The 19,418-nt window shown below is 37.7% G+C and overlaps 2 protein-coding genes across 6 annotated transcripts; one reads left to right on the forward strand and one right to left on the reverse strand.

The window, feature by feature from the left end:
- Nucleotides 1–863: 863 nt before the first annotated feature.
- Nucleotides 864–6,994, forward strand: LOC147300615 (PAN2-PAN3 deadenylation complex catalytic subunit PAN2-like). 3 transcript variants are annotated; one of them, XM_086285087.1, is made up of 13 exons: nt 864–1,498; nt 1,906–2,461; nt 2,591–2,733; nt 2,912–3,018; nt 3,115–3,213; nt 3,311–3,439; nt 3,704–3,841; nt 3,930–3,989; nt 4,080–4,328; nt 4,473–4,616; nt 4,715–4,894; nt 5,002–5,053; nt 5,404–6,994. In XM_086285087.1, the coding sequence occupies exons 2-13, from the start codon at nt 2,382–2,384 to the stop codon at nt 5,586–5,588; spliced, it is 1,566 nt and encodes a 521-aa protein (XP_086141213.1). In that variant the 5' UTR covers nt 864–1,498; nt 1,906–2,381; the 3' UTR covers nt 5,589–6,994. The 3 variants fall into 3 exon arrangements, with proteins under 3 accessions (XP_086141213.1, XP_086141214.1, XP_086141215.1); XM_086285089.1 differs by having other exon boundaries at nt 866–1,498; nt 1,906–2,465; XM_086285088.1 differs by having other exon boundaries at nt 864–2,461.
- LOC147300616 (adhesion G protein-coupled receptor F1-like) lies at nt 5,403–18,178 on the reverse strand. Of its 3 annotated transcripts, XM_086285063.1 has the most exons (10): nt 17,805–18,178; nt 17,462–17,680; nt 16,168–16,702; nt 15,895–16,073; nt 13,096–13,272; nt 11,679–12,992; nt 11,543–11,584; nt 11,019–11,069; nt 10,832–10,898; nt 5,403–10,598 (listed from the first exon to the last, which is right to left on the reverse strand). In XM_086285063.1, exons 4-10 carry the CDS (start codon nt 16,063–16,065, stop codon nt 10,540–10,542), a joined length of 1,881 nt encoding a protein of 626 aa, XP_086141189.1. In that variant the 5' UTR covers nt 16,066–16,073; nt 16,168–16,702; nt 17,462–17,680; nt 17,805–18,178; the 3' UTR covers nt 5,403–10,539. The 3 variants fall into 3 exon arrangements, with proteins under 3 accessions (XP_086141189.1, XP_086141190.1, XP_086141192.1); XM_086285064.1 differs by lacking the exons at nt 17,462–17,680; nt 17,805–18,178 and having other exon boundaries at nt 15,895–16,170; XM_086285066.1 differs by lacking the exons at nt 15,895–16,073; nt 16,168–16,702; nt 17,462–17,680; nt 17,805–18,178 and adding an exon at nt 13,704–13,935.
- Nucleotides 18,179–19,418: the final 1,240 nt, after the last annotated feature.

Consider the following 19,418-nt stretch of genomic DNA (forward strand, 5'->3'; position numbering starts at 1 on the left):
GTCGATCTTACGTGCTGCACAGTAATGTTTAACATTTAGTATTTACTGTTATATTCCCATAGATCATCGTGATGTTGTTTATTCTATTGCTCTAGTCTTCTTCTGCTTCTTTTCTTTTTTCTTTCTCAACAGGTGATCCAGGAAAAGAAAAAGAGAAAAAAAAGGACACAAAGACAAAAGTGATGAAGCAGATTTTCATTGTCTTTTCTCTCTATCTCTTTTCTCCTTTTTCTTTCCCTCTCCTTCTGTTAACTTTCTTCTGAACTTTTCTTTTTGTTTTTCTTTCCCGTCCACGAGTCTGGCCTGATTACAATAACTTAGAATAAAAATAAGTAATAAAGATCAAATAAACTATGACAATCAAGTGGACCAGTATAGCAAAAGGCCCACTTGGGAAAGTAAATCTGTTGGGCATTTTTCTTGGCCTTCAGACAATAATTCTGATTGCTACAGTGCCAGACAGGACACACACACACACACACACACAAAAAGACTATGACATTAGAGGTTTTGTGCTTTGAAGTGATTGGTTACATGTCAATGGAACAGCCTTTGAGCTTTAAGTTATCTCATGTGATGCCATCACAAGCTTTTCTTTTGATGTGTGTTGATTGGAAGTATTGCAAAATAGTTGATTATATAATTATATAATTATAAAATAATAATTGTCCAGAAATAGGCTTTTAAAGGCTTTTATTTTTTTTAGTATATGCTGAATTAACAGTATAAGAGCCTCTCTACCAGAGTATCACTAAAATATAAAGCAAAATAAAACGTTTAAAGGAAAACATGAGGTTTAATAAATGCTTAGGGTTCCCCCCCCCCCCCCCCCCCCCCCAATTGAATGCTTTCTTTTAATGACATCGTTAACATTTCTCAACAAAAACACATGAAAGTATCACGGATAATTCAACAATAAAATCGCTTCATGTTGTGGCCATCACACAGTGTTTTCCAAAGTGATTCACGAGCTGAAAGTGCGCAGATTTAACGTATATAATCCTTTGTTAGGTTTATTATTTTCATTTCACACGTAAAACACATTTATAGATTCATCCACCACTCCACCACTGTTAGTTTTGGATGCGCTCGGCTCCAACCAATCAGACCAATTTATGCAGACGGCGCACTAATCCCGTAACTGCACACTACCCATAATCCTCAAACGCCGTTGCTATAGAAATGAAGATAACAACAGCTTGGTGCTACCCGTTATTCCTTTATTTACTCTAAAATAATAACCAGCGATAATACGAAAATAAACTGGCCCAGTGTTTAATTATGTAATTACAAATTGCAAATTTTATTTTTTTATTTTATTTTTTACAAATTGCAATATTTATCTACAGCGCGCCTTTAGTGACATGTCAACAGATCTTAAGCAAGGCGATTGGATGGTTTTTACTGCAATGCATCTTGGGAGTCGTAGTAAATGTATCTTTCAACTCACGGTCCTGCAGCGAATCTTTCGACTCGACACGAGGCAGATCCTAGCTAAGTAAGTTGTAATAAACTGTGGGTAATTTGCATGTTAAACTGATATTAAACTTGAAATGTTTTCACAGAGCAGTCTGTGTACCAAGAGAACTACTTCTGCAAAAGTTTATTTAATTTTTTTTGGTGATGTATTCTCATGTGTAAGACACTTGCTTGGCCACCCAGCTAATGTTAGTGCTGCTCGATTTTAGCAATGTATCTTTTCTGTAATCAATTCAGTTTTTTTTAACCCTATTCACGTAATTAACTCAATATTAACGACTTTAATCTCGTAATTGATTTTTTTTCTAAATATGGTGTAATACTGCCTCGTAATATAAGTTATTTCTTTGGTCATAAATTATTTTTGTAATCATTTCACCAAAACAGACCTGAAATAATCCCTACATGTTCCATTTTCATTTGCAGAAATGACAAAGCCAAAAACCAAACCATGCCCTTCCTGTCAGGCTCCAAACACCTGCAACAGGAAGACATGCAGTGGATGTCTGGGCAGCCTGAACGTAAAGGAGGGATTGAAAAAAAACAAGAACAGTTTAAAAACAGTAACTGGGCTGCCTCTGTTAAAAACAACAGAAATGCGAGCAGGGTGGTTAATTCAGCCCAGTTGTCAGTAAGTTTAAAAGTTCTGATCTAATAAGTGGTTGGTCTGCTAGACAATTCTTTATTAATCACAGTTGTCAATGTTTTCTTGTATATCATGAAGTAAGAAACTAACAAGGCATGTATATACGCATAAAATATTAATTTATAAAAGAGCATAAATAAAAAAGTTATTCACATCAGAATAACATCATCACACTAAAGACATCAAACTAGAAAAAACTTGTTAAAAACTATGAGGAGACGACAGGAACAGTCAAGCTAGGTCGCTTAATCCAGAGATGGAATCACTTCATCCTCTACCAGCTCTTCCAGGAGACACAGGAGCAGGAGGATCCACGGGCCTACAGGACGACCAGGAGTAGGTAAAACACATCGTTGTTGACCTGCATTCTTACTGGACACTGTCCCAGTCTTATCATTATGTTTGTTTATAAATGCAGAGTTTTCCTTCTGGTTTCTGAAACTGTGATTTGTGTTTGTGTTGCAGTTCTCTGGGCTCCCCTGGCGACTCTGTCATTAGAGAGCTGTTTTGTTCTGAAGTTGAGAACCGCAGCCCGTGTCTCTGTGGCATAGAAACAGTCTACTCCTCCCTCGTGTTGCTGTTCAACATGCATTACCCTGACTCTCAAGGTGAGTCTGAGAGCACTGAGAGCATGGATATCTGTGACTGTGAATTACTCTGTCTTTGAAACTTGAACTATTAATGATTACATAATGGTTTGAATTAATTTAGTTTTTGAATGAGCAGAGGGAAATATCTGCTTGATTTGATGTATACACTGATATTCATTGTACTTTGACACTTCAGGAGAAAGAATAAAGGAGCACGACTTTGCTGAGATCCTGAAGAAAAGCATCTGCCTGCAGCAGAGATCTCACACATGGTGTGGAAACTGTGACAAGTATCAGCCCACAGTGAGTTACAGCTTTCATTCACTCATAATGACAATTCATTTATGGTTGATTGTTACCTGTTGTGCAGGGTAATCATTTCTTTGTGTTACACTGTAGGTGCAGACACGCAACATTCGACGTCTCCCAGATGTTTTGGTGATAAACTGTGAGGTGAACAGCAGCAAAGAGGCCGAATTCTGGAAGGTTCAGGCCGAGGTAAGCCACTGATTCACTGTGTTTAAATACAGTTAAAAGAAAGTAATGATTTATCTGTTCATTATTTACATGATTGCCCATGTTTCTGTTTTTATAGTACACCTTCAACAAATCCATGCAGAAGACAGATCAGGATCAGCGTCACGTGTGGATCCCCGCCACTCTCAAGATGTCCCTCAGCAAAAGTCAGAGACTGGAGATCAGCAGCTGGCCTGAGGGCGAGGAGGTGAGGACTTTAGATTTTCAGCTGATCTTTGCACTTGAAGAAATAACTGAGTAACTTTTCATTACTGAGTTAAAATTTCACTTCAAAATTAAATCCATATTTCCAGGAGCAATATTTTTAAAACATTATTACACTAATCTGAAGCATTGTAGATATTGAACTATGGGTTGGTTTTAGTGTTTTTGTTTCTGTAACACATGAATTTCTCAACTTTTGTGAAATGAAAAAGTTTATCTTACAATTATTTGCACTTTCTGTTACTAGTTAAGTGCTGCTGAACAGGCGGAGGGAGCTTCTCTGTATGACTTGGTGGCCACGGTGCCGCACATCCTGGACGCTGGCGCGGGTGGTAATATGGTCGCACACATCAAAGTGGGTGAGACCTACCATCAAAGAAAAGAGGTGAGCGACGCTTAGATAAGAAAAGTTTGACATCTGCTGACTACAAAAAGTTTCATTTTTAACATTCAAAATGATTTTATTATTTCAGGGAGTCTCTCGCCAGCAGTGGTACCTCTTCAATGACTTCCTCATTGAGCCGATTGAGCAGGTAAGGATCCTAGATAAGATTCCTGCTTGTTTATTCATGCTAACTTTAATGTGTGCAGTCATTTAAAAATGTTTCTCCTTTTGTTTTCAGACTGAGGCTGCACAGTTTGATGTGAGCTGGAAAGTGCCAGCCATCCTGTGTTACGCCAAGAGAAACTACCACACCAAATACGACCTCCGCAGTGAGTGTCAGCACAATCAGTCTGAAGTCAAATCCGACTTATATCGGACTGAGAAGCATAGCAAGACAGACGCCACTTTCATCCCACTCACAGTCAGTGAGATGCCGCAGGCTGGTGACCTGGTGGGGCTGGACGCTGAGTTTGTAAAGCTCAGTGAGGTAAGTCTGGCTATGATACCATCATTTATTATAATATAGGATCAAAAACAATTTTAAATATTCCTAGTACATATTTTCAGTAGTTCAGCTAATCTGACTCAAGTATTTAAAACAAATTTGACCCCTGAATGTGTGCGTTTGCAGGAGGAAGCAGTGCTGCATAGCGACGGCACCAAATCGACCATCACGCCCAGTCAGATGTCTGTGGCCAGGATCACCTGTGTGAGGGGTCAGGGGCCCAACGAGGGGGTCCCCTTCATCGATGATTACATCTCCACTCAGGAGCAGGTGAGAAGCTGCAGAGAGAAAAGACCACGATGACCTGAAAGAATGAATATATAATGTTTCAAGGATCCACCCGCTAACTTGTCAATTTGTTCTTCCAGGTGGTCGACTATTTGACAAAATACTCTGGAATCGAACCTGGAGACCTGGATGCCACAGTATCCTCTAAGCACGTGACCACGCTGAAGTCGACCTACCTGAAGCTACGCTTCCTCATCAATGCAGGAGTTCGCTTCGTCGGCCACGGCCTGCAGAATGACTTTCGTGTCATTAATTTAGTGGTACGTTATTTCATCTGTTATATATTTCAAATTAGTTCATATAGTTTAGAGATGTTTTTTTATAGATGTGCTTTGATTTTAATGTTTTTTATTTTCTGTTTCTTAAGGTTCCCAAAGATCAAGTTATCGACACGAAATTCCTTGCTTGGTATTTTCTTGGTAAGTTAGTAGAAATAAAAAAAACAAAAATCTAATCCAAATATGAGTCTGTAATCGAATTAAATCACATTATTACAGTGAGAGGGATTAGGATTTAAATATGTAAACTGGATAATCCGCTCATATTACTGTCAGTATTAAGTTAAGTATTCAGTATTAAGTCAGTATAGTTCATGATGTTTTAGTTGTCATCAAACTCATCTTGGAATTAAATCTGAACAACAAAGTATTTAGAGGCTTTTTTGAGTTCATGCACTAAAGCGTACGTGTCAATTCCTCATATCCACACTGTAATCTGAAGCTGAACACTTTCATTTTAATCATTCCTGACCTTTTTTTCATGTCCACAGGCCTCAACATCCAGGGAGAAACCCACGACAGCACGGAGGACTCATGCACAGCCCTGAAGCTTTACAGGAAGTACCTGGAGCTGTATCAGGAAGGAGGGAATCATTACGTGATGAAGGTGCTCTACGAAGTCTACGACAAAGGCTTCCAGTTGAACTGGAAAGTCCCTGATTCGGACATGAGATAGTCCGTCTGAGTGGACTGAATGCACTCTCCTTCCATCCACGGGTGCTGCTGTGCTTCCCTCTGTGATGGGACTGTGAGCAACACCATGACCTGAGGATGCTCGGGCTGCTTATTTTGTATCATATTTTATAGTTATTTGCTTTGAGTCAGTGACTCAGTTGTTTTTATCATATCTAAATATAAGCTTTTTATTTCAGAGAGGTTTACAGGGGGGAAAGTGATCATTCAAAATATGAATTTGAACCTTTTTTTTTTCTTTAAAAGAAAAAAACAAAATTGTTGCATGTAAATGAAGTCATCCTGAGCACTGTGTTACAATCCAATGTTGTCAGTGTTTTGTTTAGGCGTGACTGTTATGTGTTTCCTGCTTTACTTTGAAGGTCTGTCTTATCTCAGTGTGTTCAGTTTACGCTTCCTTGTCTCGTCAGTTCTGATTTGCCCCAGCTGTGTTTCCCTCCTGTTGTCCATTCCCTGATAGCTCCCTCTATGTATTTAAGCCCTATATTTCAGTTTGTCATTGTTGCTGTTGTGGGCAGCACGGTGGTTAGCACTGTTGCCGCACAGCAAGAAGGTCCTGAGTTCAATTCCACCATCAGGCCGGGTCTTTCTGTGTGGAGTTTGCATGTTCTCCCTGTGTCTGCGTGGGTTCCCTCCGGGTACTCCGGTTTCCTCCCACCGTCCAAAGACTTGCAGTTTGTGGGGATAGGTTAATTGGATAATCCAAATTGCCACTAGGTGTGAATGTGAGTATGAATGGTTGTCTGTCCTTGTGTGTTAGCCCTGCGACAGACTGGCGACCTGTCCAGGGTGTACCCTGCCTCTCGCCCTATGACAGCTGGGATTGGCTCCAGCACCCCCCGCGACCCTGAAAAGGATAAGCGCTAGCGAATGGATGGATGGATTATTGCGATCTCCCCCTGTGTTGTAAATAGTTTGTTGTATATAGATGTAAATAGTTGTCGATACTTTGTCTTACTTGGTAGCTGTAGGGGTGAGAAGCCATTTTTCTTTGGGAACCTTTTCTCCTGTTTTTGGTTAGGGAGGCAGGTAAGACACCTGTAATTTTCGTTTGGGGTTTTCTGTGAAGGTAAGCCAGCTGCATTTCATTTCTAGAGTTTTTGTTTGTTGTTTTGGCCATGCTCACCCTGACGCCTGCTACCTTTTGGGACTTGATAAATTGACAGGCTGTTGTGAAATCCGTGGTAGCTGTTTTTGTTGGTTCGTCTTCCTTGAGAGCAGGGAGTGTGGGGGCATTTCTCCTTATTTTTATTTTTCTTCTGTTGCACGCCAGTTTTCCCTGGGCTGGGGTGTAACAACTGTAAAATGTTTGTTGTTTGATACCAGGAAGTGGAGAATGTGCATGAATCCATGCAAATCTTGATTAAAACAGATTCCAACCACAATGAATTTAGTTTGTTTGTTTCACCAGCTTCTGTGAAATCTGTTGCACTGTTCATTTTACAGCTGGATTTTTATTTTTATTTTTTTAGGTTTCTCAGAATTCAGATCGATTTTTAATTTTTCAAAAGCTGTTATTTCTCTTCTATAAATGACACATGTAACATTTTTGGGGGAAAAAAATGTCCTCAATATTTCACCTCGAGCTCTTTAAAAAGCCCTAACTGGTAAGGACTGTGCTTCAAGTGCAGCATTTACAGCCACCACCTTTGAAAAGTAGTAACCATACTTTAATAGATGTGTTTAATTTAACCCTGTCAAGGCAGGCGTTGCAGATTTGCAACAAGTAAAAGCTAAACAACCTGATTACCCCACATACATATTTTATGAGGTTTTTTTTTTTTTCCCCTCAGAAGTACCACTGGAGGTATTCTTTTGTACATTAGCAACAAAAACTTAATTTGAGCCTGAGAAGGTTAATAAATCTTTAAGTCACATTTGAACGATTTTTTTTGATATAATGGTGCCCTCTGCTGGATGATCTGCATACTCTTACCGTTTCCACACAGTTGTTTTTAAAGGTTTGTCATTATTTTCATTGTTTGTTTTTTTTGGCTTGTTTTGTTTTGGGAACCATAAAATTTTTCGAGCTCCTTGTCTGGTCTTACAACAACTCTACAAGTAAAACCAAACATACAGTTAGTAATGATCCAGGAGATATGTTAAAAATCTACACAACACAATGGATTTCGATGTTCCACGAAAGAATTTGTAAATCTACACAGTATAGTAATCCTGTTCAGCTGGATATGAGGAGGTCAGGGATGAATGTGTTGTGTAGTCTCAATAATGTTAAAGCAATAGTGTGATCACAAAACTGATAACTGGGAGGCTTAAAAACGAGCTCTCAGAAATATTGTAACATCGAGTAAGTAAATGCATGTATTTGGAAACATATACTTCTAAAAATACTTTTATTGCACCATGTTCATTCACTCATGAGCTGCTGTAACATGAATCAAATGGCTGAATTTCCAACTCAGCATGCAGTCAAGTTCTATAGTCTTGCTAATGACCTACTAGGTGTGTTACGCGTCGGGAGTGAGAACGGGTTGTGCAACAGGGACACATGGAAAAGTTGCAGGACGGCGGCCCTCGAGGACTGGAGTTTGAGACCCCTGCCGTATGGTGTTCATGCAGTTATCTACCCCACAGTGACAGCATGTCTGACTGCCTGTTCAGCATATGTAAAAATATATGATGAGTTTAAGCATGTGATGACAAACATGGTGTTTGTCATCACATGTCACATACATCTGGATGATCATTTGGAATAAACAAGAAACTAAAAACTTGTTGCTTCATCTTTTACCGTTATTATCATTATTATTATTATTGATCTTATTTTACATTTTTCATTGTTAGGCATTAGGTTTATTTTTTTTTCCTTCCAACTTCTTTTCCTCTTCCATGTTACTGTGTCAGCTTGTCAGCATCTATTTGGGGTTGGGAGCGGAACAGAAAGTAAGGAAATCCAAAGTGCCATTTAAACCAGGAGAGGTTCTTTTTCAGAAGAAGGGATTAATTCAAAAGAAATGAATTTACACAGGTGTTGTCGAGTTTGGCGGGCCACTCAAGCGGCCCTACTACGCACAAAAGAGAACAACAAACGCATCGCAGATCGGCACCGGACCCGTTCCCTGTGCAACTGTGACTGAGCAAGAAGAGTGGTGGAGAAAAGAGGAGCTGTTTGTGTGTGGAAACCCCCTCCCCTGGACTCCGGCCCCTTTCACTCCTGGACCCTGGAACCCTGGCCCTTTCCCCCAAACACCTTTGTATATATATTGCACTGTGGCAGATCACTGTAAATAAATTCACTCTTGTTCGAAAGGAGTTTGTGGTCTGCGCTTGAGTCTGTCCCTCTACTCCTCTTCAGTTCGCCTCAACATAAGCTCATCATATTCTATGATTTACTCTCAGGTGTTTGACGAGGTTAATGGTGCTGTCACAACACCTTACTGTCTTGCCACATGTATCGCAAACCGCGTCTTAGCTGTTTGTGGAGGTAAAATACATCCACACATGACTCCGTTTATGCTCAGCCATTGCTGTGAGTGTGCATGCCAGAGGCTGCTACACATTTATCCAGCCGTATTTCACAAATGACTAAGGCGTAAGAGGAAGTAGTTCCTTCCAATTTAGACGATCCGAATGATATAGTTTATTTCCACTGTTCCTGTTAATGAAACACTACAAATTTACCCCAAAGTACTAAAATATCGATATTTTAATATGAGAATCGATTCTAGAACATAAATTACTGGTATCGGAAGAATCGATATTTCAATATCGATCCGCACACCACTATTAGGAACTTCGTCTGTGTGTCATTCCAATTCAGGTTTTTATTATTTTATTTTATTTATTTATTTATTTATTTGTTTTAGGAATTTGGATTTTAGGATACTTCAAACAAATCTGCCAGATTAACAGGGTGTGTGAAGCTGGAGTTTGACACAAGATTGGTATTTTTAAAAGATTTAAATCACCAAATTCTGAATAAAAGTTTAACAAATTCAGGACATAATTAGTAATAGAAAGTAATAGAAAGCTAGTTGTATACATTATTAATCAGGATCAAAATTAAGGCATGTCAAAGCTATCCAAAAACATACCACATTAAATGCACAAAAGGCGCACAGAAAGCATACTTAGTTAATCTTTGAGTAGCCAGTAAAGATTATGAAGGTGCTAATTAGAATAACAGTTATCTGTTCTGCAAAGAAAAAAATAAATATGGGTAAAATTAACATGAGTATGAGAAATTTCAGCATTAAGATCTACCTAATGTGCAACAGTTCCCTGACATCTGTTTCATCTTTACAACACATGGCTACTTCACAAAATGCACAAAATAAAAGATTACCAGAAATTATTGAATTACAAATGAATGAAATTGTTACAGCTCAATTAACAGTTTTCATGTGGATCTTTGTGGGACTGTGTGCCATGATACATACTGACACAGAATGAAACGGCAAGATTTTGAGTAGATGTCCCCAACACAAAAACGTTTTTTTAAACAAAGGTAGTTTGTATTTCTGTGTATATTGCGAGTACAATGTTTTACTTATGTTTACATCAGACATCAAATCTACTCACTCTTTAGAATATAAGAACACTCAACTCTTTTCTTTAAAAACATCTATAGATTGATAAAAATCTATTAGTATAACTACAAATCTATGCTCTGTGCTGTGTTGATAATCATGCATGCAAATCAAAATCAAAGATGAAAACGATGACATAATTTTTTTTAAAGTTTGATTACAATTCCAAAATTTATTATGCCATTCAAAAATATTTTGGTGAGCACACATATTTTTCTTTATTTGTTTTCCTTAAAAACCAAGCCAAATTCTTCTGGGATTAAATATTATATAAGCTATTAATAAAAACACAACAGATTAACTCACTGATACTATGGAAAAAAGGAACAAAGAAAAGCCTGACTTCTTGTTGGTTATCTGAATAACCACAGATTTCTGCATTCATTATGTGTTGCTAGCTGAATGTAAATCACTGGATGCACTGGATGTCATGTTGTAGCCATCTAAAAAAAACAGAGCAGTATAGTTAATCTGTGGCAAAAAATAATACACAGTAGACACTGAAGTAAGAAGTAAAATAATTGTATGAATAAATAAAATTAAAAAAATTAATTTGTGTTAATGTGCAACCCATCCAATTGTTTTCTGTGTTGGACTGCCTGATTAAGGTACAAGCACACCTAACAACACACAGCTTTTCCTGCATCTTTATGTTAATTTTTTAATTGTTATTTACCTCTTCCACGTCTCCAGTTCCTTAAAAATCGAAGTCCACTTGACGATGAGTTTCCAGCACTTGTGCTCTAAAATACAATACAAAAAACAAATCATGCAATATTTGAAAAAACAAAACAAAACAAAAAACAAGTTGGCTGAGATCCAAAAATAAGGAAAGAAAAAAGGAACACGAAAACTGTTCTTACCCCTGTCCCACTTCTGGACGGTCGTGCATATGATGATATTGCTGACCGCACCTGGTAAGTGAAATCTCAAATGTTACACTACAATGGAAGTTGCACAAGTTAGCTGTAAAAGTAAATTAATTCATGATGCCCAGCCAAACACTAAAAGGAATCTTTTTGTAAGTCTATGGTGATGTTTATCTTGCTTTTTTGTGTGCTTGTGTGGGATACGAACACATACATATAACTGTTATTTATTGAAGTGTGGGCCCACCTGCTGTTTGCTACTTTCACCATCAAGTCTGAATTAGTCATTTATATGGATTTACAGAGAAACCATGAAATGGCACTAAAAGGCAGAAGTTTGACTTGACAAGAGGATTTTAGTGTAGTATTATTACAATTCATATTCCTTCGTCAGTAAAGGTTTGTAGACATTAAGCACTTTGTTGGTTAAACCAAATTATATCATTTAACATTAATTTAAAGTAATTCAACAATAAGCACTTATTCATTAACTTGACTTAAAATTGAGCTGTACATACCTTACCATCCAGCAGTGTTCCAAACACCAAAATAAAGAAGCCCTTTTTTAAAAGACAGAGTAATGTCCGTTATCAAGGATTCAGTGATTAAAGATTCTGCTATTATGGTATAAAAAGGTAAAAAGTTTATTTGTACCTGTAGCGAATTGAAGAGTGCGAATGCAATATTGATTCCTATGTCTCTTGGATGCACCAGAAGTCCAGCTCCCAAACCCCAAGTTATTCCAAAAAATGGTGTAAGCACAGCCAAGCTCTTGACAATAACCAGTAAAACGCTCTTTTCACCTGCTTGTGCAGCAGTTGTTCCAACCCTTCTCCTTATAATTTTGTACAAAACCACAACCAGGATAATGAGATTTATCAGCACTATTGAAAGTGCAGGAATCACAAACGCCAGTAGAGCTTTGGACTCATCCCAGTTGAGCCAGCAGATTACATTTTCTCTGATATATTTGTTGTCTGGTGCAGTTGCAGCTATAGTTACTGTTGCTATGATTAGAGGAGCTCCGTAGCCTAGAGAAAATCCAATGGCCAGCATAGATGCTTTAGACAAACCCCCACCAAAGACATTAGTTGTACGGTAGAGCAGCAACAAAGCTGAGGCAAACATCCAGAAGAACAGAGCTAGGTAGAACAAATGGATAAAAAAGGTAGTTGCAGTGCATGCTGAGTGGTTTTTATGATTTGCATTTGAAATGGCTGCTCCAATTATAAACCAAATATCTGCAATCAGGAGGGACACAGCAATGTTAACTTCAATGATGAGACATATGACCAAGGAACCCATGGAAATGCCAACTCCGATGTAGGTTATATAGTCCAAAATTGGGCTAATTGGACTGTTTGGTGACATCAGGATAGAGAATGAGGTCAGGTGGTTGCAGTTGCAGGTGACAGTTCCAGTTTCATTTGTATTTACCACTTCACAGCCCTCATCGTCCCATCCTCCGAGACCATTAAGGAGATTGAAGTTCCAGAAGACACATTTTGGATCTCTCAGTGTATCATTTAAAATATCAAATGTCAAAGAGATATTATTGATTTGGCCACTGGACTGAACAAGTACAACCCTGCCACCGATGACCTTAATCGATGAATTGTCTATTTCTCTTGCAGGGAGTACATTATTCAGCGAGGCAAATGTTATCACTGTGATTGACTTATTTTTACCCTCATTCTGTGGTATTTCTATCACCACTGAAGAATTAAAATCACCAATGATAGGGTTTGTGTATATAGTTCTGTTCAAGATGATAAAAGGCGTGTCAATACCAGAATTATTGAAACTGGCAAGGTGTTTTGTTATTATTTCAAGAGACTGCAATAATGATGAACTAACACCGTCAGGGTTAGAGATGCTATACGAGATACTTTCATTGTTTTTGTTCAGAAAGTTCCATGAGTCCCTTGCCTGATCTGTGGTGAGAACACCTGCAGTTATCAGGATATCCTACAGTAAAAAAAAAAAAGTATTAGATTGAATAAACAAATACAAAATTAAAAAAAAGCATGTATTATTTAGAATACTCAAACTTCAGTAAACTAGCATGTACCTTCATTGAGTTTTCATTGATTGAGATATTGAATAATTCTATTCTGTTGGCTACATTTCTGAGGATTTGAACAACAGCATCAATATTTTTAGGTGAGTTAACCACTTGCTCAGAATTCCCATTAGTAACATTGCTGAGCTGTTGCAAAAATGCTGGCAGTGTAGTGGCAGTCAAGACCTGCAAGAGTTGAAGAGAAAAAGTATTTAGTTTCACAATTTAACTCAATGTTTAAGTTAGAATGACAAACTTGGGCTTCCTATTTACTAATTCCTATCTCAAAGGTTTTTGTTTGTAGAAATCCTCACAGAATCTGGCTTACGTTTATTACAGTCTTTTAACCTTAATCTGCCTGCAGTTATAAACCGAACAGTGAATACCGTGTAGTGATGCGCGAATCATGAACGAATCGTTCAATACTCGAGAATCACTTTACTGACTCATGAATCATGATTCACAAGCCCAACTGACTCACTGACTCATCCCTGTTGCTGTTAGCAGCAATGTATCTAGCTTATAATTAAAATTGTGGAGAAAAACACAACATCCAGTATCGTAACAAAAAAACTTCTGCTCTGAACTGGAAGAAAAAACCCTGAGTAGAAGCTCACATCAAGAAAATAGCTCCTCGGTTCACAGTAGCATCGCTCTGCCTAAGCGAATCACTTAGGACTCGCTCACCCCCTCCCTCCTGGCTCACAGCTTCTTCTTCTTCTTGGTTGGCAACCAATGTTAAGGCGCATTACCGCCCCCTGGCTCACAGCTCAGTGGACATTTAGATGAGAAAATATATATTTAACACATTTAAGGAAAATACTAATAAAATAAAATAAAATAAATGTTTATTAAGCAACTTTGATAGGAAATTGCTTAATTTTAGAAATGTTTTTGCTCTTTTTTGCTCTATAAAATAGTTGTTTTCTTTTAGAATCATTCATCTTAGCAGTAGGATTTACATGAAAAGGGAAACAAATTAAGTTTGATTGAAAATGTACATTTTTTGCACTCTCTGGTCAACTGACACAGTGAATCAAATGACTAAAAAATCGATTCACTTTGGTAAGTGACTCATTAAAACTCGATTCAGTAAAAAGAATCGAATTTACCATCGCTAATACCGTGTTTCATTTGTGCTTTCCATGTCTTCTGATCACAAATTGTAAATAGTGCTGTAGTGGCAAAACAAAGAAACACTACTTACTTACTTTGTGGTTATTTATTGAAAAAGTGTTTTTTTGTGCATACTTTATAAACTTAAACTACCTGCTTACTTTGTGGTTATTTATTTGACAAGTTTTATTTTTATTAAATGGGTGACAAGTTTATTTTGTATTAACAGTTTGTCTGTCATCACAAATTGTATTAACAGTTTGTCTGTCATCACAAATGGTATAAAACTGTAAAACATGTATTGCACAAAGTTAAAGGACTTGATAAGCATTGACTCATTGCAGCTTACTTTAATTTCTGTTGTGCGGGGTTTTTTGGTGCAGTGGTTATCCTTTTTTATCTTTTTTTTTCTTTTTAACTTTCTGAGGTTTGTACTATGAAGCAGAACTTTGTCTTATCCGGGTAACTTTGGGGTGAACCAGGGTTTTCTGTAGTGATGGGATTTCCGGCTCCTTTTAGAGAACCGGCTCTTTCAGCTCCCAAAACTCAAAAAGCACTTACAAACTCCAAAGCACGTACAATTTAGGGGCATCTATTTGTACTTGTGGACAATATAAATTGGTTACTTTAAATTAGGGAATATTACATTTCCTACATTTTGTATTTGTATTTTACTTATTCTCAGACTATTAAACAACATCAAGGTTCCAGCTGAAAGAATAATAACTAAAACTGCGTTATGCAAATTTAAACATTTATTTAACTCTTTTTTTTCACCATTGGCACAGCACCTGCCCCAGCTCTGATGCTTTCGGAAGGAAGAGAAGACAAGCTTTATGGTGATATTTTAAGTATCATGTTAGCACAACGCATTCAGAAGGTACTGTTGTCTGAACACAGACAGAAAAATCAGCTTCTACTAGATACTAGTTAACATGTGCAGTTCACATCACTGTAATGCTTTAACCATTTTGGGCTAGAGAGAGAATTCAAATGTTCCTTGAAAGAGGAGAATTATATCTCTAATTTTATAGCTGAAACTTAGTTAACTTAGTAGTTGTGATGTTTGACGTTAGGGCAATTGAATCCAAATAATGGAAAGAATCCCTGTATATATTTAACTTACTTTGTAGTACATAGAGCCCTGGAACTTGAAACTAACACTAGAAAACTAAAGTCAACTAAAACTCAAGTATGTTCACCAAGAAATAAAAACACCACTTAATCCTAAGACCATGATCGTTTTGCTGTCTAACAGGATACCATCCATTTGGAAACTGGTTGAAGGAGCTGTAATAATTTGAGAGGTGGATTCATCTTCCATTATAGCCCAGAATAGAATCAACAGGATTGTGTTGAGAACCATTTATATTTTACATTACATTACATGGTCATTTCCATCATCAGCAAAATTGAAATGTAGAGTAGAAAAAATTAGTCATTTAAGAGCCTATCTTATCATTTGATATAATCTAGTTTTGAAATTTATAGTCACAGTTGTCAAGTAAAACACATAGCAAATTAACTTTAATTAAAAGAGTAACTTAAAGAGAGGTTTGTGTAATATTTTTGTGGCTTCACTTAGGTGAACTTTCTAAACTCTTTAAAATATGTAATATTGTGATTTATCTCTAAGGTACATTTTCCACAATACAAAGAACTAAAAAGAACATGGCAGTTTATATAAGTCACCTCAGATTGGTCAAGCAGCTCCTTAATGGGTTGCAGTATGCAGGTGTCTCGTATTTCAGTATATGTTGTGATGTTGCACAATGCACTCTTTTCTCCTACCTCATTGTTTGCACAGGGTATTCTGGCTCTGGAACCACTAACTGCCTTTCCAAATTCTTTATCATCACACATTTGAGGATCTAATAAAACAAAAACAAAAAAAAAGACCTTATTAAATGTAGATAATTTTTAACCTGAATTTAATAAATTGCTTTATAATGTGTTAATACTCACTTCCTTTGTAAAATCTGAGTGTTATTGTTTCTTTGAATTCAGGATAGGTAGTTGATTGACAGGTAATTGTATCCTGCTCTTTGTCTGTACAGCTATCAGTTTTATATTGATAGGTAATGCTTTTTTTACCTTTGGATAAATCGCAGAAACAACAAAGTCAATATGAATAGCAATACAAGCTAAACATTCAGATCTGATGTAATATTAATCAGACTAGTTTTTAAAAAGTTTTGTCTCATATTAGTAAATAACGTAAGTATTGCAAGATGAGCAGAGAAATTATTTCCCAATAGCTGATTTGCATTTTGTTGATTCTTTGTTTCAGATTTACCGCTAATATTCACGTTTGTGAAATTAATATTGTAGTCATTGTTGACAGTGCAGCTTAGTGGCACATTTTGACCACTACAATTCAAAAATTTTTGAATTGGGTCCACTCTGATCAAGGGTTTCTCTTTGAGTGTGAAGGCTCCATTGGATCGTTGTCGATAAAATGATTCATCCTTTTCCCGTATGAGCCTGCATTCATAATTTCCTGGAATGAAAGTAAATTATTATATACATAAATAAAATAGTGTTGCCAAACAAAAATAATAATATATGGGTTGACAGTGTCACTTATTTCTGTATTATACAGTTGTAATATGGCTGGTTCTCCTATGCAGATTCAGTGTTTCCTACAAAAAAGCAATAATGTAGCTGATAACGAGTTTTTGCTCCATTTTGTTTCAAGAATACCATTCTCTGTCTAGCAACATTTTATTTTACTGTTATATTATTAAGAGCTCAGCAACCACTTATTTCCAAATTTAAATAGGATTTCTAATATGAATTAGTTGACATCTGTGTTCACACAAGTACACATTTACACTGGCACTTGTAATTTGGTATTTCTTTCTCTTGAGAAAGGCTTGTGCAACAGCAATGGTTTAACTATTTAAATCAAATGATTTCAGTCCTTCTGCACTAATATTGATTGCTCCATTGCAGTAACAACGTTTTCCTTAACCCTCTGGGGTTGCAGCGACCCAGCGACTCCATTTCAACTTGGGTCAGAAGTGCGGACTTCAAACTATATACCAGATTTTAAATTGTGTCGATAGGCCACGTAAAAGAGTTATGATAAAAGATACATGTGATGTTTTTTTCTGAACCAAACAAGTTTTACCCTTAAGCCAATCAGAATGTTGTAATTGCACTTGCTGAATCACTAAAAAATGCTGAGACTACACTCGCATTTTAAATGTATATGATTTGTGAATTTCCCCATGGAATGCAGTTGTTTGCTTCTTACCACTGTCAGCACGAATGAACTGTGACACAGATAAGACTGAGTGACTGTTGTTTTTTGAAATGGTATGTACTCCATCTGCAACTATGACATTGCCATCACGTCTCCACTCTGCTCTCCAGTCAGTACCAAAGAGATCCAATGGTGGATGGCCACATGTTACAATGACTTTATCCTCCCAAAATCCACTACCTTCAATTTTAAAATCCAGAAAACGTGGCTCTATAAAAATGAACATAAATATAAAAAAATGATTAAACAATCATCTGATCTCATGTGTTTTTTGATATGACATTAAACATATATGTAAAATTGAATAAAATCACAAATGTAGACAAGTGCTTACCATCTGATATCATAGAGTAGATTTTTGCTAGCTGGTCAAAAATTCCATTGTTCCATTGTTCAGAGGGCCCGGTGGCGCCAGTGTCCGGCAGCCTCGCCTCTGTCAGTGCGCCCCAGGGTGGCTGTGGCTACAATGTAGCTTGCCATCACCAGTGTGTGAATGTGTGTGTGAATGGGTGGATGACTGGATATGTAAAGCGCTTTGGGGTCCTTAGGGACTAGTAAAGCGCTATATAAATACAGGCCATTTTAGTAGATCCATTTATGTAGTCATCCCTGTGTTAAGTATTCCCTGTTGGCTCGTGTCCCCATGGCTCCTATTTTACTTTGAAAGGTCTTGTGTTTCTTTGTACTACGTGTTTAGTCTTACTCTCCCCTCCCCTTTAATGTCATTATGTTTCATTCTAGTCAGCTGTGTCCTCATGTGTCTCCACTTCCCCTGATCACCTCATGTATGTATTTTTGAGTGCCTACTTGGTAAATCCTTTTGTAAATAGCTTTTCTGTTTCCATGAATACTCATGGTCTTCAAAGAGTTCAATGTAGGAGGTCAAACAACTTGAACAGCACAACCTCCAAAACAACTCCAGTACTATCGCAAATCTGATTTTGTTTGTAAAAATGCACTAATTTTTTATTTTATTTTATTTCTTTCAGGACCAATGGATTGGTGAATGAGTGAGAAGCTGTGGTTTGCTGCATTTGTTTTTCCTATAAACTGTAGGGGAAAAAAAGATAAACTGGCTTTGTTGTACAGGTGATTTAAATTATAGCTTACTTTCATTATCCATCTGGACAAAAACACTTGGGGCCACCATGGAAACTGAAGACAAAAATAGCTGTGTCCCAGGTTGGTAACCCAAGTGGGCCCCAAGTATCAGACCTGCTTCTATCCATCTGGGCCCCATACTCATTTGTTGTCTGGGGCTGATTTGGGACCCATCATTAACCCATCTGGGAAAACACATTTGGGGACATCATGGAAACTGAGGACAAAAGTAGCTGGGTGCCAGGTGGGTAGCCCAAGTGGGCCCCAACCATCAGACCCGCTTCTACCCATCTGGGCCCCATACTCATTTGTTGGCTGGGCCTGATTTGGGGCTTATCTCGGACCCAGCATAAACCCATCTAGGAAAACACATTTGGGGCCACCATGGAAACTGAGGACAAAATTAGCTGGACCCTAGTTGGGTTTCCCAAGTGGGCCCCAAATATTAGACCTGCTGCTCCCTATTTAGGCCCCACATATGTGTGTTGACTGGGAGGCAACCGCCTGTGTTGCCCGTATCAAAAACCGCTACTGCATCTGATGATTAACAGGTGTGCCAGGTTCAGTGACTCACTGCCCCGCCTACCTATACAAAAAGGGAGGCACCAAAAAACACATACAGACAAAAACACCACATAACCAGAACCCAACTCCTAACAGTGCAAGCCTTTTACCTCAAACTTAGTCACTGCTCGGTGACATTCGTCTATCCTGGCCTGAAAGGAGACACTACCCGTAGACTGCAGCGAGAACTGCCAGCATCTGAGCCAGCCAGACTCTGACCATGATGAGAGAGGCTCTCTCTCATCATGGTCACCTAAATGCAACACACAGTAATGGCAGGTTT

This window comes from Aulonocara sp. 'chitande type north' Nkhata Bay, unplaced genomic scaffold (genome assembly GCF_057382095.1).
Source record: "Aulonocara sp. 'chitande type north' Nkhata Bay isolate Kocher_YH1m ecotype deep benthic unplaced genomic scaffold, A_spYH_male_GT1.1 unmapped_scaffold_23, whole genome shotgun sequence".
In the NCBI taxonomy this organism is placed as follows: domain Eukaryota; kingdom Metazoa; phylum Chordata; class Actinopteri; order Cichliformes; family Cichlidae; genus Aulonocara; species Aulonocara sp. 'chitande type north' Nkhata Bay.

Coding starts and splice junctions, on each gene's coding strand:
- LOC147300615 (XM_086285088.1), top strand. CDS start 2,382: ATGGAATCACTTCATCCTCTACCAGCTCTTCCAGGAGACACAGGAGCA. Junction 2,734..2,911: donor GCATTACCCTGACTCTCAAG/GTGAGTCTGAGA, acceptor TTGACACTTCAG/GAGAAAGAATAAAGGAGCAC. Junction 4,329..4,472: donor AGTTTGTAAAGCTCAGTGAG/GTAAGTCTGGCT, acceptor GTGCGTTTGCAG/GAGGAAGCAGTGCTGCATAG.
- LOC147300616 (XM_086285063.1), bottom strand. CDS start 16,065: ATGTGTGATGATAAAGAATTTGGAAAGGCAGTTAGTGGTTCCAGAGCC. Junction 12,993..13,095: donor TCAATGAAAACTCAATGAAG/GTACATGCTAGT, acceptor TTTTTACTGTAG/GATATCCTGATAACTGCAGG. Junction 10,899..11,018: donor CGTCCAGAAGTGGGACAGGG/GTAAGAACAGTT, acceptor ATTGTATTTTAG/AGCACAAGTGCTGGAAACTC.